Source organism: Labeo rohita, chromosome 25, assembly GCF_022985175.1.
Source record: "Labeo rohita strain BAU-BD-2019 chromosome 25, IGBB_LRoh.1.0, whole genome shotgun sequence".
NCBI lineage: Eukaryota > Metazoa > Chordata > Actinopteri > Cypriniformes > Cyprinidae > Labeo > Labeo rohita.
The window spans coordinates 11,692,953-11,706,759 of NC_066893.1; the positions used below are offsets into that span (position 1 = coordinate 11,692,953).

Consider the following 13,807-nt stretch of genomic DNA (forward strand, 5'->3'; position numbering starts at 1 on the left):
GTGTCCTGTCAAAGTGTCAGTTTCTCTGTGTCATGCTGAAGGAGGAAAAAGCTGCCAAGACCTTGGAAATGTTTTTCATTCAGAGGGGCAAAAAGTATGTTCTTTTCCACTCTAATCCTTTGTTCTTTTTTATTACATGTGCAGTAATAGCTGCTGATTGTTAGAAACCTTATATCATATTTTATTGTTTTTACCTCAGGTGATATTCTCTTCCGTGGATCCACACCCAACGCTTTGCACGAAGGTAAGGTTAAATGTTTTCTATTGCATATTTGCTTTCACCCAAAAATTAACATTTTGTCATTATTTAATCACCCTCATGAGCTTCCAAACATGACTTCCGTAGAACACAAAAGCTCCATACAATGAAAGTGAAGTCACATTACTAAAATTATAAAAAGCGCCATGTAAGCAGTCCATATGACTCATACGCTATATTCACATTGTTGTTGAACTATATTTAGAGGACCTTTCGTCCTCCTTTTCCCAGACATGTCCAGGCCAGGATTTCTAAATTACAACTCTAAAACATTATATGTGCAAGTTTTTCATTCCATGATTGGTCGATTATGTACAGTCCTTGCAAGCTATTGGTCAAACTACTTTTCAGTCATTCCATTCAGCAAATATTAAAACCCAGATATTTTAGGCAGCCCAGATGATTTATAGTCACTCTATTATATTACACTTTATTCAATAGTTTTGTGCAAATTATTAAAGGGGTAGTTCACCCAAAAATGATAATTAACCTATGATTTATTCATTGTCAAGCCATCTTAGGTGCATACAACTTTCTTCTTTCTGACTAGTGCAGTTGGACTTATATTAAAAAATATCCTGGCTCTTCCAAGCTTTATAATGGCAGTGAATGGCTGTTGAGATTTTGAAGTCGAATAAAGTGCATCCATTCATCCTAGAAAGTACTCCACACGACTGCGGGGGGTTAATAAAGGCCTTCTGAAGTAAATGAATGCTTTTGTGTAAGAAAAATACTAGGGATGTGACGAGATCTCATGGCATGAGCTCTCGCGAGATCCGTTGTGTCTCGTGAGACCAGTCGTTGCCGGAAGTTACCGGAAGCTAAAGATTATGGTTTATAAAGTGTTAAATATGGATATTTTCCTTACACTAATGCATCGATTCACTTCAGAAGGCCTTTATTAACACCCCAGAGCCGTGTGGAGTACTTTTTTATGATGGATGGATGCACTTTATTGGACTTTAAAGTCTCAACAGCCATTCACTGCCATTATAAAGCTTGGAAGAGCCAGGACATTTTTTAATATAACTCAGAATGTATTTGTCATATACACCTAGGATGGCTTGAGGGTATGTAAATCAGTAATTTTTATTTTCCGGTGAACTTAACTGATAATCTTATAGATGGTTACAAGCTACAACATTTTCTGTGAATTTCAGTGAAAAACAATGTATGTATAACTTAAAGTGGTCTTTTTCTTAAACAAAAACTATCAAATGTACAACAGCGTTTTAGTGTCAGACTAAAAATTTTAATTTAGAAGATTACAAGATTCGTAATAATATAGTAAAAACATTTTGAGAATAAAGTAGAAATACTATGAAAATGAAGTCAAAATATTTTGACAATAAAGTCGAAATTTCGAGAATAAAGTAAAACAAATCGAGAATAAAGTTTAAATATTTTGAAAATAAACTCAATATAATCAGAATAAAGTAGAAATGTTTCAAGAATAGTCAAAATGTTTTGAGAATAGTCAAATTTACGAGAATTAATTCGTAGCAATTATGAGATTAAAGTTAGAATATTTTGAGAGTATATTCTAGAATATATCACATGCAAATGACCCAAATTGGGAGCACCTGGAGAAATTCCAAAGTCTCATCTTTCAAAACCTGTCAGTTTTATAACAAAATACTAACAATAAAACATTGTCTTACAATAATATGTTTTTCACGCTCTTTAGTGTGGTGTGACAGATTGCTGTATTCACTTCAGTTTAAGTGGCATGTGATTCAATCATCTTTTTCAATTACAATAATGAGTCATTTGCTTCATTAAATTAGGCTGTACTGTTTTTTTTAATGCCTGATGTTTCTTCACTTTTATATCTTGCTATAAACTTGAAATAAAGAGGAAAAACACATTTATAATTTGTATTTCGAAATAAAATTGACAGAACTTGAAAGCTGAGCTGTTTTATATTACAAGCAAAAAAGCACAAAATTATTGCAAATACTGTGTGGCTGGTGCACTAAAATATTATGTCCAATCATTTACAGTATTAAATTGAAAATAAGACAGTTTGTGAATAGTCACTAATAGTCATTATATAACCTACCTCAGAAAAGACAACTATATAACGTTTAGAATGTTTTGTTGTTTTTAATTAAATACATTTACAGTGTATTCATTGTAATACAATACACTGTAATACTTGTGTTGTTTAGACATGAAAAGAGAAGAGAGAGACTGTTACTTTAAATGAATGATGCCATTGACAGAAAATAGCTATTTTGGGTTGGGTTGGAATTTATTGTAATGACAGTTACTTTGTTTGTAGTTTACCACTGAAGTGGGGACATGGATAAAGTGTCCTTTTGCCAGAGGAAATTTCTCAGGTATATACACACAAAGCCCTTTACAGATGTTTATATTACACACTGTATGAAGCTAAATGTCCTTTTATCTGAAAAGTCTGGACAGCGAAGATTACATCCAAAGATGGTCAGCAATGGGCTGAGATTTCAACATGGGTCAAATCCAGCTTCTCCGTGTCTATCTGTGAGATGAAACCCTCCCCTCAGTGTAAACGAATCGAGGGAAACAAGTTTCAGAACCTTTCTGTGGTAAGGAACCGTGAGCAGGATAATCTGCCCGTAGGATCAATTACAGTAACTTCACAGCAAATGTTATATGGATGTTTTTTTTTCTTGGCTTTCTTGGTTTCTCGGTACACTTCTATTGATCTTAGTAAACCATGCCTTGAGGCCTCTACTGAAGGCAATTCCCTTGTCAAAGTAAAACTTTTCACCTGGTTTGTACCTGATGACATGAGAAAGAAAAGGGTCTGTTATGAGGAAAACTTCAAGCACAGAAGCGGTCTTGTTTAAGCTTGTTTGATGTCATGCTGGGTCTTATTTGTTTTCTAGGACAAAATGAAGCACACAGTTTTCAACTTGTCTAAAAGTGCGTGCGAAGCGTGTGTCTGCATCCAGGTATGGCAACAAAGGGGAGCGACAATAACAGTGCTGGGAAATCTTGTTGGATTTTTGTCAGTGGTAATTAATTTATATTGATTGTCTTGTGTTTTCATGCCTGCAGATCCAAAGGGTAGATGTGCGCTTTTCAGTCCCTGTACTTCAGTGCGATTTGCAGTGTTGTAAGTACATATGTAATGGTAATAAGATCAATGTTACAGAAGCTACGCGACAAGCTACAGCTACTCATAATTTCAAGTATTTAAGCTAATCTACAGCTAAACTTTTAAAAATAGTTTAATATACACTAAAAACTACTTCAAAAGCTGCTAGCTACAATCATGCTAAAAAGTTAGGACACCCTATTGAATTCCATGGTTTTCCGTATCGGGACATCATTAAAAAAAAACTGGTCCTTGGCTGGTCTTAAAATTTCGAAAATAAAACCTCAGATGAACAACAACACATGACAAATTGCACCTTGTCATTATTTACTGAACAAAAATAGAGCCAAAATGAAAAAGCCATGTGTGACAAAGTTAGGACAGCCTTACTGTTAACATTGGAATTAAAAGGGTAAATAACAGTCAAGCACTGCTAATCAAATACCTTTGATTAACTGATCATCAGCAAGTCTGAGCGCCTCTATAAAAGCATAAGCTTTGGCAGTTTGCAGGTCTGAAGCCTTCAGGTGTGTGTTAACACAATGCCAAGGAGGTAAGACATCAGCAATCATCTTAGAGAAGCAATTATTGCTGCCATCAATCTGAGAGGAGTAATACGGCCATTTCCAAACAATTTGAAGTTTATTCACAGGTGGAAGACATTTAAAACAGACATAGTATGTTCGTGCCGTCACCTGTGATACAGCTACAGCTACTACTAATACTTTCAAGTAGTTCAACTACACTGTAGAAAACAATTTGTTGAGTCAACTTAAAATAATTTGTCACCTGGATGCCTTAAAATTTTAAGTTCATTCAACTCAAAAAAAAAGTTTATTCAACTTGAAATGTTAAATTATACTAAGTGACAACTTAGATATTTGAGTTGAATTAACATAAAATTTTAAGGCAGCTGGGTTACTTACCCATCTGTTAAGTTTAACAAACACAAATATCTAAGTTGTTACTTAGTACAACTTAACATTTCAAGTTGACTAAACATATTTTAGTTGACTGAACTTAAAATTTTAAGGCAGCAGAGTAACAAATTATTTTAAGCTACTTAACAAATTGTTTTTTATTTTTTACAGTGTGTAGTCATGCTTGCTACTATAAGCTATTTAAAAACTACTAAACAGTATATAAATCATTGGCACAAAGCAATTAAAAACATAAAGTTTGTAGTGTAGCTACTACAAAAACAATAATATCCATTGCAAATGAGGCATTTTTTGCATCCATTGACTCATACTGTTTTTTATGCATTGCGTTGTGTCGTGTCGCACCGCATAATCATAACACCATGTCTGCATTTGTGGTCATAGAAATGACAAACAGCAAAGCACTACTCTACACTGCTCAAAACTCACGTTTGAATAGCCAGTAGCAAATTTTTAAATATGAAAATGTACTTACAGGCTGTGAGTCAGAAGCGCCAGACTGTCCTTGCAAAGTTGGAATTGCCCCGCTTTATAGAAACAGCCTTGGTTCAGGAAACAGTCCTCCGTAAAATGCGCTGCACACACTCAAATATTTACGTTGTACTGTTCTGTTCTGTTCAGCATTGTAAATATAACTTAATCACTGATTCATTTAAAAGTCAAAACAAACTACTTTCGCTTTCACAACGAAACACACTGCATCTCCACAACATGGCGGTGGCTGCAACAATACTAGAGTGAGAATAAAAGTTACGCCTTCTTTCTTAGTGTATACATTTGGGCGGTGTTATGCAAATCTTCCCACACAGTGACTTTGTGAGATTTGTGGGAGCGTGTTTGAATGAGCCATTTTTGGAAGGTGTGTCTTAACTTTTATAAATAATATCTCTTTTGTTTGAGACTTTAATCTTTGCAACTTTACAGATCTTATACATATGCATGAACCGCTTGTAATACTCCAAAGATATAGGAAAACTTGAAATTGCATCATACGAAAATTACTTTTAAATGACTTTTTTCCCACATCAGTCTACACTCCATACACCATAATGACAAAGCACAAAACAGGTTTGAAACAACTTTGGAAATTTTTTAGAAATTAAAAACTGAAATGATTCCATTGCATAAGTATTCATACCCTTTTCTGGGACTCTTGAAATTTAGCTCAGGTGCATTTATATCTCTTGTAGATGTAACTACACTTCAAGTGGAGTTAATCTGTGGCAAATTTATTTGAATGAGTGTGATTTAGAAAGGCACACACCTCTCAATAAAAGGTCCAACAGCTGAAAATGTATATCAGAGCAAAAACCAAGCTCTGAGGTCAAAAGAACTGCCTGTAGAGCTTAGAGACAGGATTGCATTAAGCCACACATCTGGGGAAGAGTTTAGAAAAAAATCTGTTGCATTAAATGTTCACAGAAGCATGTAGCCTCCATTATTCATAATGTAAGATATTTGGAACAACTAGGACTCTTCCTAGAGCTGGCCTCCTGAGCAAATGATGGAAAAGGGGCTTGGCTAGAGTGGTGACCAAGAAGCTGATGGTCACTCTAGTTGAGCTCCATGATCATATATGCAGATGGGAGAAACTTACAGGACAAACATCACTGCAACCATTGCGGTCTTTATGGTGGTGTGGCCAAACAATACCCTCCTTAGTGAAGACACATAAAAACACACTTGGAATTTGCAACAAAGCACCTAAAGAACCCTCAGATTGTGAGAAATAAGATTCATCGGTCTGATGAACCAAATATCATGTTTGAAGGAAACCAGGCACTGCTCATCACCTGTACAGTGGCATCCCAACAGTAAAGTGTGGTGGTAGCATTTTTCACCAGCCAGGGACTAAGGGACTCGTCAGAGTAGAAGGAAAGCTCAACACAGCAAAATATAGAGATAGCCTTAAAGGGTTCATCGGATGCCCATTTTTCACACGTTGATATGATTTAGGGTCCTAAAGGAGAAGTCCACGTCATCCAAGATGTTCATGTCTTTCTTTCTTCAGTCGTAAAGAAATTGTGTTTTTTGAGGATTTTTCTCCATATAATGGACTGATATGGTGCCCTGAGATTGAACTTCCAAAGTGCAGTTTAAATGTGGCTTCAAATGATCCCAGCTGCGGTTGTAAATGATCCCAGCCGAGGAAGAAGGGTCTTATCTAACGAAACGATTGGTTATTTTCATTTTAAAAAAATACAATTTTAATTCTTTTTAATCTCAAACGCTCCTCTTGTCTCGCTCTCCCTGAACTCTTTGTATTCTGGTTCAAGACAGTTAGGGTATGTTGAAAAACTCTAATCGTATCTTCTCCCTCAACTTCTCCAAAAATAATTTCTAAATTAGCCTACATCGCTGCAGAAGTTCCAACCCAGTCTTTGCAAAGTGAACATGCAAAGAAGATCAAACACCCTTAACAAAAAAGGTAAAACAGCGATATAGGACAATTTTGAAGCTGAGGGAGAACATGAGATCGAAGTTTTTTGACATACCCTAACTAAGCGAGAATACACAGAGTTCAGGGAGAGCAAGACAAGACGAGCATTTGACATTAAAAAGTATATAAATTGTATTGTTTTTTTAATGAAAATAACCGTTTTCGTTTCACTAGGTAAGACCCTTCTTCCTCAGCTGGGATCGTTTACAACCACATTTGGGAAATGCTAATGAGCTTTGCTCACCCCGCCCCTCTCTTCCGTGGGGTGATGAGGCGTTTTCTGAGAGACTGTAAACTTTAGCAACATTTAGAAAAAGACTTGAGGCTATAAAGGTGCTTCAACTAAGTACTGAGTTATGGGTATGAATACTTATGCAATGTACATATCTGACAAATCAGATAAAATCTGTTTTGTGCTTTGTCATAATGGTGTATGGAGTGTAGATTGATGTTGAAAAAAAGTTATTTAAAGCAGTTTAACATAAGGCTGCAACGTAACAAAACATGAGAAAAAATTTACGGGGTATGAATACTTTTGCAAGGCACTATATTAAAGATATGTTGTTTGATCACACAGCAAATCAGTGCCGTGACCCGGAGAGACGTCAATCCCAGGACATTGAGAAGATTTTATTGCCTGCTGTCATTTTTCTAACAGTGATCCTGGCGGCTGTCTTGTTTGGTAGAATGACAATAAAAGGTAAACTGACAGTTGTTGGACACACCTTTTGCTGCCGGCTAGAGGGAAACAACAAGATTGTTGTTAGTAACAGTACATGTTGTGTATGAGATTAAAGAGTCTATGACAAAAATGTGTAATCTTCAAAACAGTAATTCCTGATTTAACAACCCCTCTCACTGACAATAAGAGTAATAATTAAAAGCAATTATAGATGAAAGTCTTACAAACAGTAGGCTTGAGTCAAATAATAGTAGACATTCCAGTTCCAAACCTGCAGAAAAGCTTTAGAATTGAATCGGGTGTGGACGTGTTATGAAAAAAAAGATGCAAATCTCAGATATACAAGTGAATAGACTTCAGTTGCTACTGTTTCCTGGAAAATATCTGTTGGTTTGTTTTGATTTTTTTTTTTGGTCTCTGGTTTCATAGATGGGGATAAGAAGAAAACACCATGGACGAAACTCGCATGTCTGAGGATGGTATGTAAACTAAGATGTAATAGACATATAATGGAGTACTCAGCATGCTAGTATACCATCTGTGATTATAATCACTAGTGTTCATGATTCATGTTGTTTCTGGCATGATCAGACATAAGCTCCCTACACACACTTACATTACGTACTATACATACAGTATTCATTCATTTTACTTTACTTTTTCCACCTTTGAACTATTGGTGCTTTTTAAATATGCTGCTAATGTCTAAAATTTCACGGCTTGTTGAGGAAAAGTACTGCTAGAGTGAATTATTATTTTTTTCACTTTTAAATGTACATTTTTAGAACACCTTAACAACCTACCACGACCTGGCAACCGCCCAAAACATCCAGCATTAAATCAATGAGTTTTGCATGTGCAAACATGACACACTTTTTGATTAGAAAATATAATAAATCTAGGATATGAATGAATTTTTTTGGTTATTTTAGGCAAATAATTATGTCATATGTTTGTTTTAACAGAATCAGTGACTCGAGGCTGCGCAGCAAGAGGATTTAGATTGTACTATAGGACAGTTCTCATTAAAGCATGCATGTTTTACTAAAGTTTTTTTTTTTATTGTAAGGACTGAAACATTAACATAATAGTCTGTGTCTCGTCTGATGCACACATATAAGCTGTAGTATCTGAATAATGCAACTAAATACATCTGATTTTTTTATGCATAATGCAACAGCTGCTCTTAAGTTTATAACGTGCAATGTATTAACATGCCAAAATAAACTGTGCACACAGAATTTTAAGCATTTGTATATAAAACTTTTGTATGTAAGTCAATGTTTATGTGACATTAAAGGATTAGTTCACTTCCAGAATAAAATGTTCCTGATAATTTACTCACCTCTGTGTCATCTGAGATGTTCATGCCTTTCTTTCTTGAGTCAAAAAGAAATTTAGGTTTTTGAGGAAAACATTCCAGGATTTTTCTCCATATAGTGGACTTCAATGGTGGTCAACCGGTTGAAGATCCAAATTGCAGTTTCAAGGGCTCTACATGATCCCTGCCGAGGAATAAGGGTAATTTCAAAAAAGGTAGGGTAAGGTGAAAAACTCCATCTCATTTCCTCCTCCAACTTCAAAATCATCTGACATATTTATTTATTTTTTTTTGTAAATGGCATCTGCCTTTCTTTGCACGGTACTTCCGTGATTACATAATATGCGAGGCTGAGCTAGTGCAAGACCAGCATGTGTGGTTAAAAAGTACATACATTTAAATTACAGCTGTCAGTTTAAGGTGTTAGTTAAGAAGTTATTAAAAAATAAGGCGATTAAAATATTTTAACGCAGTTAAAGCATTGGCCCCGATCCCAGACCTGTACACTGTAAAAAACAATTTGTTGAATCAACTTAAAATAATTTGTAACCTGGCTGCCTTAAAATTTTAAGTTCAGTCAACTCAAAAGAAGTTTATTCAACTTGAAATGTTAAATTATATCAAGTGACAACTGAGATATTTGAGTTAAATCAACTTAAAATTTTAAGGCAGCTGGGTTACTTACCCATCTGTTTAGTTTAGCAAACACAAATATGTAAGTTGTTACTTAGTACAACTTAACATTTCAAGTTGACTAAACTTATTTTAGTTGAAAATTTTAACAAATTAACATTTTAACTCAACAAATTGTGTGTTTTTTATTTTTTACAGTGTACATCATCTTATATTTCATGTACTTGACTGTTGACAAATATGATGCAGGGCCACAACTCCATAAATGCAGGTATGTACTAAGATTCAAGATATTGGTGCAAAAAAAAATTATCGACTGACTATAATTATTTTTTATTTATTTATTTATTTATTTTAAGAAAATGACTGATCGTTTTGCTAAATAAGACCCTTATTTCTTTGAATAGGATCGTGTAGAGCACTTTGACGCTGCATTGAAACTGCAATTTGGACCCGGTGATTCGCACTGAAGTGCATTATATGGAGAAAAATCCTGGAATGTTTTCCTTAATTTCTTTTCAGCTGCAGACAGAAAGATATGAACATCTTGGATGACACAGGGGTAAGTAAATTGTCAGGAAGTTTTTATTCTGGAAGCAATTAAACTAATCCTTTCATTTGTCAAATTTGTTTTTGTTGCCTAAAGCTACTACTTTTGTACAGCAGAGGGCAGTGTCGCTAACAAATAAATGTCTGTGTCAGCAGTGTGAACGAGTTTCTGCTTCTCATGTTGATATTTCTCTCACGTCAGGCTTGAAACTAGGTCACAAATGGTGGTCAGCTTGCAGACACTGGTGTAACCCCAATGCATTGGTTCACTGCCATAGAAACTTTTGCGGCTGCACATGTTTCTGTGTCGCCTGTGCCTGTCGTCATGATATTCGATGACACACTTTTCTCTGATCCTGAGGATGCAGAGATACAGTATGACATTCCTGGACGGTGCGGCTCTTTGCCGACGGGAGGGGCCGGGCGGATTCGGCTCTGGGGTTTGCTGATGAAAACATTCCTGAAGGATAGAGTAAAGCCCAAACAATAGAGCTCAATCATAGATATAGGACAAATACAGTTTTGGGGAGCTGCCACCTTTGTCCATCTAAGTCTGCGATTCTTTTGCGTTCTTATGAGTTTCAACTGAATAAAAGGTGTATTTTGATCATATTGAGTTCAGAGGGGTCACTCTTAAAAATAAAGGTTCACAGTGATGTCACAGAAGAACATTTCTTGGAATCAGTATGTGAAGAACATCTAAAGAACCTTTAGTAAAATGGAAAGATTCCGTGGATGTTAAAGGTTCTTAACAGAATCCGTTGATGCTCATAAAGAAACTTATTTTTAAGAGTGTGTGTGGCATGTGGGTGCTGGGGCTAGGGAGTTTTTGACTCTGGTAAACACTGTAAAACAAACCCATGTGAAAATTGTTGGCCTCAATGACCTCATCGCTGCCTCCAGACTCCACCTGCTGTCTGCGAGTCTTCAGCTGGGAGTGAAGCATTCCCCTTTGATATTTTCCATACAGACCAGACCGCTACCTTTTCTGTACCTCCCTGACAGAATGTTCGACTGGTTGCGCTTTGCCTCCGAAAACGTGTTTGGGATAAAGGGATAAAGCACTGAAAAAAGCAACAGAGACAAAAGCATTTGCTGAGTTGTCGTATGTTTAGCTACTTCCACTTAGCTGCCAGTGACCGCATGTGACCTTTTTTTGGTTGGGGTCAATAGCCACCAGCCCTGTCCTCTAACCTTTTGGACTGGTCAGTTTTATTACCATGGACTCATACCATCTGTTGGTGTTTGAACCCATAAATCCCGATGCAGAGAGTATAATACAATTCTCATCTCAGGATATGCTTACTTCGCTAATAGTGAAGTATTTCCGATTTCCAAAATCACACAGTCATACTTAAATTATTCACGTAACCTGTTCCAAACTTGTAAGACCTTTGTTCATCTTCAGAACACAAATTAAGATAAGTAAATAAAGTTGTTATTTTTGTTTTCTTTGCGCACAAAAAGTATTCTCGTACTGTAGCTTCATAACATTACAGTTGAAACATTGATGAACCATTGAATGGACTATTTTAACAATGTCCTTATTACCTTTCTGTGCCTTGAACGTGGTAGTTGCACTGCTGTCTATGGAAGGTCAGAAAGCTCTCGGATTTCATCAAAAATATCTTAATTTGTGTTCCCAAGATGAACAAAGGTCTTACAGATTTGGAACTACATGTGGGTGAGTAATTAATGACAGAATTTTTAATTTTTGGGTGAACTATCTCTTTAAGAATCTCTTTCTTGATATTCATAACATATTATTATCATTTCTAATCGACACTGCATAGACAACTCATGAAAAGTTGACTCAGCCAATGGAATGGTTGTCGGTATGGATGAGAGTAGTGAAGCTTTAGAATCAAAATTCGAATCAACTGAATCAATCGCTTCACAAAGCGATTCAACGCTAGAAACCCCATCTACAGTTTAAATGCAAGTGATTTGGTTTGCTGACAAACAAAACCACAAAACTCTACTAGAAAGGTTTAAATAAATGATTTGAAATCAATTACAGTCATATATGTAATACTAGTTCATGGTTTCATTGGAGATAAACTGTCCCTAGCGTCGACCCACTTAAGTTTCGAAGCATATGTAACCCTGGACCACAAAACCAGTCTTAAGTAGCACAGGTATATTTGTAACAATGGGCAAAAATACACTGTATGGGTCAAAATTATCGACAAAAATCATTAGCATAGTAGGTAAAGATCATGTTCCATGAAGATATTTTGTACATTTCCCACCATAAATAAATCTTAATTAACTTTTTTTTTTATTAGTAATGTGCATTGCTAAAAACTTTTGGACTGGTAGGCAGTGTTGGGAAGGTTACTTTGGAAATGTAATAGGTTACAGATTACAAGTTACTTGATTTAAAATGTAATAAGTAGTGTAACTTTTCAATTATATTATTAAAGTAATGTAACATTACTTTTAATTACTTTTTGATTACTTTTCTAAATTTCAAATATTTTTAACTGTTAATCATTTTGAAACATTTAAACCAGCCAGAGTTAACCTTACAGTAGCACTCAACACTGATTACTGTCAGACTTTCGAAATCCTTTATCACTTGAATTAAGATTATAATAAGTAAGGGATAATATACATGTTTATTTTGCGATAACAACTGGCTGAATGTACATTATTTCACTTATTACACCGCTGCTCGGTGTTATTTAGATGTTTCGTGTCAAAATTATTAGACCAGTTTTCTTACACCACATTTCACCACATAAATAATTATGTAGTAGTAGTAGTTTGTTAGTTATCTTATTATCCACTACAGTGTTAAAAAAAAAAAAAAAAAAAAAGGCAGCAGCTGCATTTGTATGAAACAATAGAGCAAGTCCACGATACCATGATGACAGAATTAAGAAATTGTCCACATAATATTGAATTCAGACTTTTTTTTTTTTTTACTTATTTCTTATTTTGCGTTTTTACTTTTTATGCCTTTTATTGTGATAGGACAGTAGAGAGATGACAGGAAAGAGCTGGGAGGAGAGAAGGGAGCGGGATCGGCAAAGGATCTCGAGACGGGAATCGAACTCGGGTCACCGTGAGCGCAGTTGCGCTATATGTCATAACATAAATAAGATCATAACAATAACTAGTTTAATAGCTATGATACTGAGTTTGAAATCAAATGTTTGCATAGTTATGACAGAAAACTCAAGCATCTAACAATGCCTTGGAAAAAATCTTAAAAAATAAAGTTTATGCATAAACCCAAACAGGAAATAAAATTATCGAATAAGCATGTGTCCTATTGTGTGTCCTAAACTCATGAAACATTGGTGTCTTGTTTTAGAGCAGTCAATGCAATTTATGAAAGAAGTCAATTAAATCTGTGAGTGTGGGTGGGTGTGTGAAAAAATTCAGAGGTAATCCCATTGTAATCACTGGCATTTTTCAAAAGTAACTAATTTAGTTACACACTTTTTCTCAGTAACTGTAACTAATTACAATTACATTCAAGGACCAGCATAAACCAGCAAAGGACCATCTTAGACCAGCATCAAACCATACCTAACCAGCATCCCAGCATCAAAACATACCTACAAGCATATGCTGTTTTTTTCACCAGGGATTTAAAGGTGATTTTCTTAATATTTAGATTTTTTGCACCCTCAGATTCCAGATTTTCAAATATTTCCTGTCCTAACAAACATACATCAATGAAAAGCTTATTTATTCAGCTTTTAGATTATGTATAAATCTTAATTTTAAAAAAAATTACCATTGTGACTGGTTTTGTGGTCCAGGGTCACGTATGACAAACCGAAGCGTGGTTGACGTGACTAACGTGTTTGACGTGGTTCACGTTTGACACGCTCCGAAGCATTGATTCGCAAACAAAAGAATCATTAAGTGAATCGTGACACT

General features: G+C 35.4%; 1 protein-coding gene across 2 annotated transcripts in view; it reads left to right on the forward strand.

Moving 5' to 3' along the window:
* il17rel (interleukin 17 receptor E-like) overlaps positions 1-10,018 on the forward strand; it is a 26,523-nt gene extending 16,505 nt beyond the window's left edge. For both annotated transcript variants that reach the window (XM_051099718.1, XM_051099717.1), the window contains exons 11-19: positions 1-94; positions 200-244; positions 2,544-2,601; positions 2,678-2,829; positions 3,133-3,198; positions 3,305-3,362; positions 7,303-7,425; positions 7,837-7,886; positions 8,373-10,018. The exon at positions 1-94 is cut by the window's left edge and continues 67 nt beyond it. In XM_051099718.1, coding sequence (XP_050955675.1) covers positions 1-94; positions 200-244; positions 2,544-2,601; positions 2,678-2,829; positions 3,133-3,198; positions 3,305-3,362; positions 7,303-7,425; positions 7,837-7,886; positions 8,373-8,381 — 655 coding nt within the window. In that variant the 3' untranslated portion in view covers positions 8,382-10,018. The remainder of the gene's footprint in view (positions 95-199; positions 245-2,543; positions 2,602-2,677; positions 2,830-3,132; positions 3,199-3,304; positions 3,363-7,302; positions 7,426-7,836; positions 7,887-8,372) is intronic.
* The last annotated feature ends 3,789 nt before the right edge of the window (positions 10,019-13,807 follow it).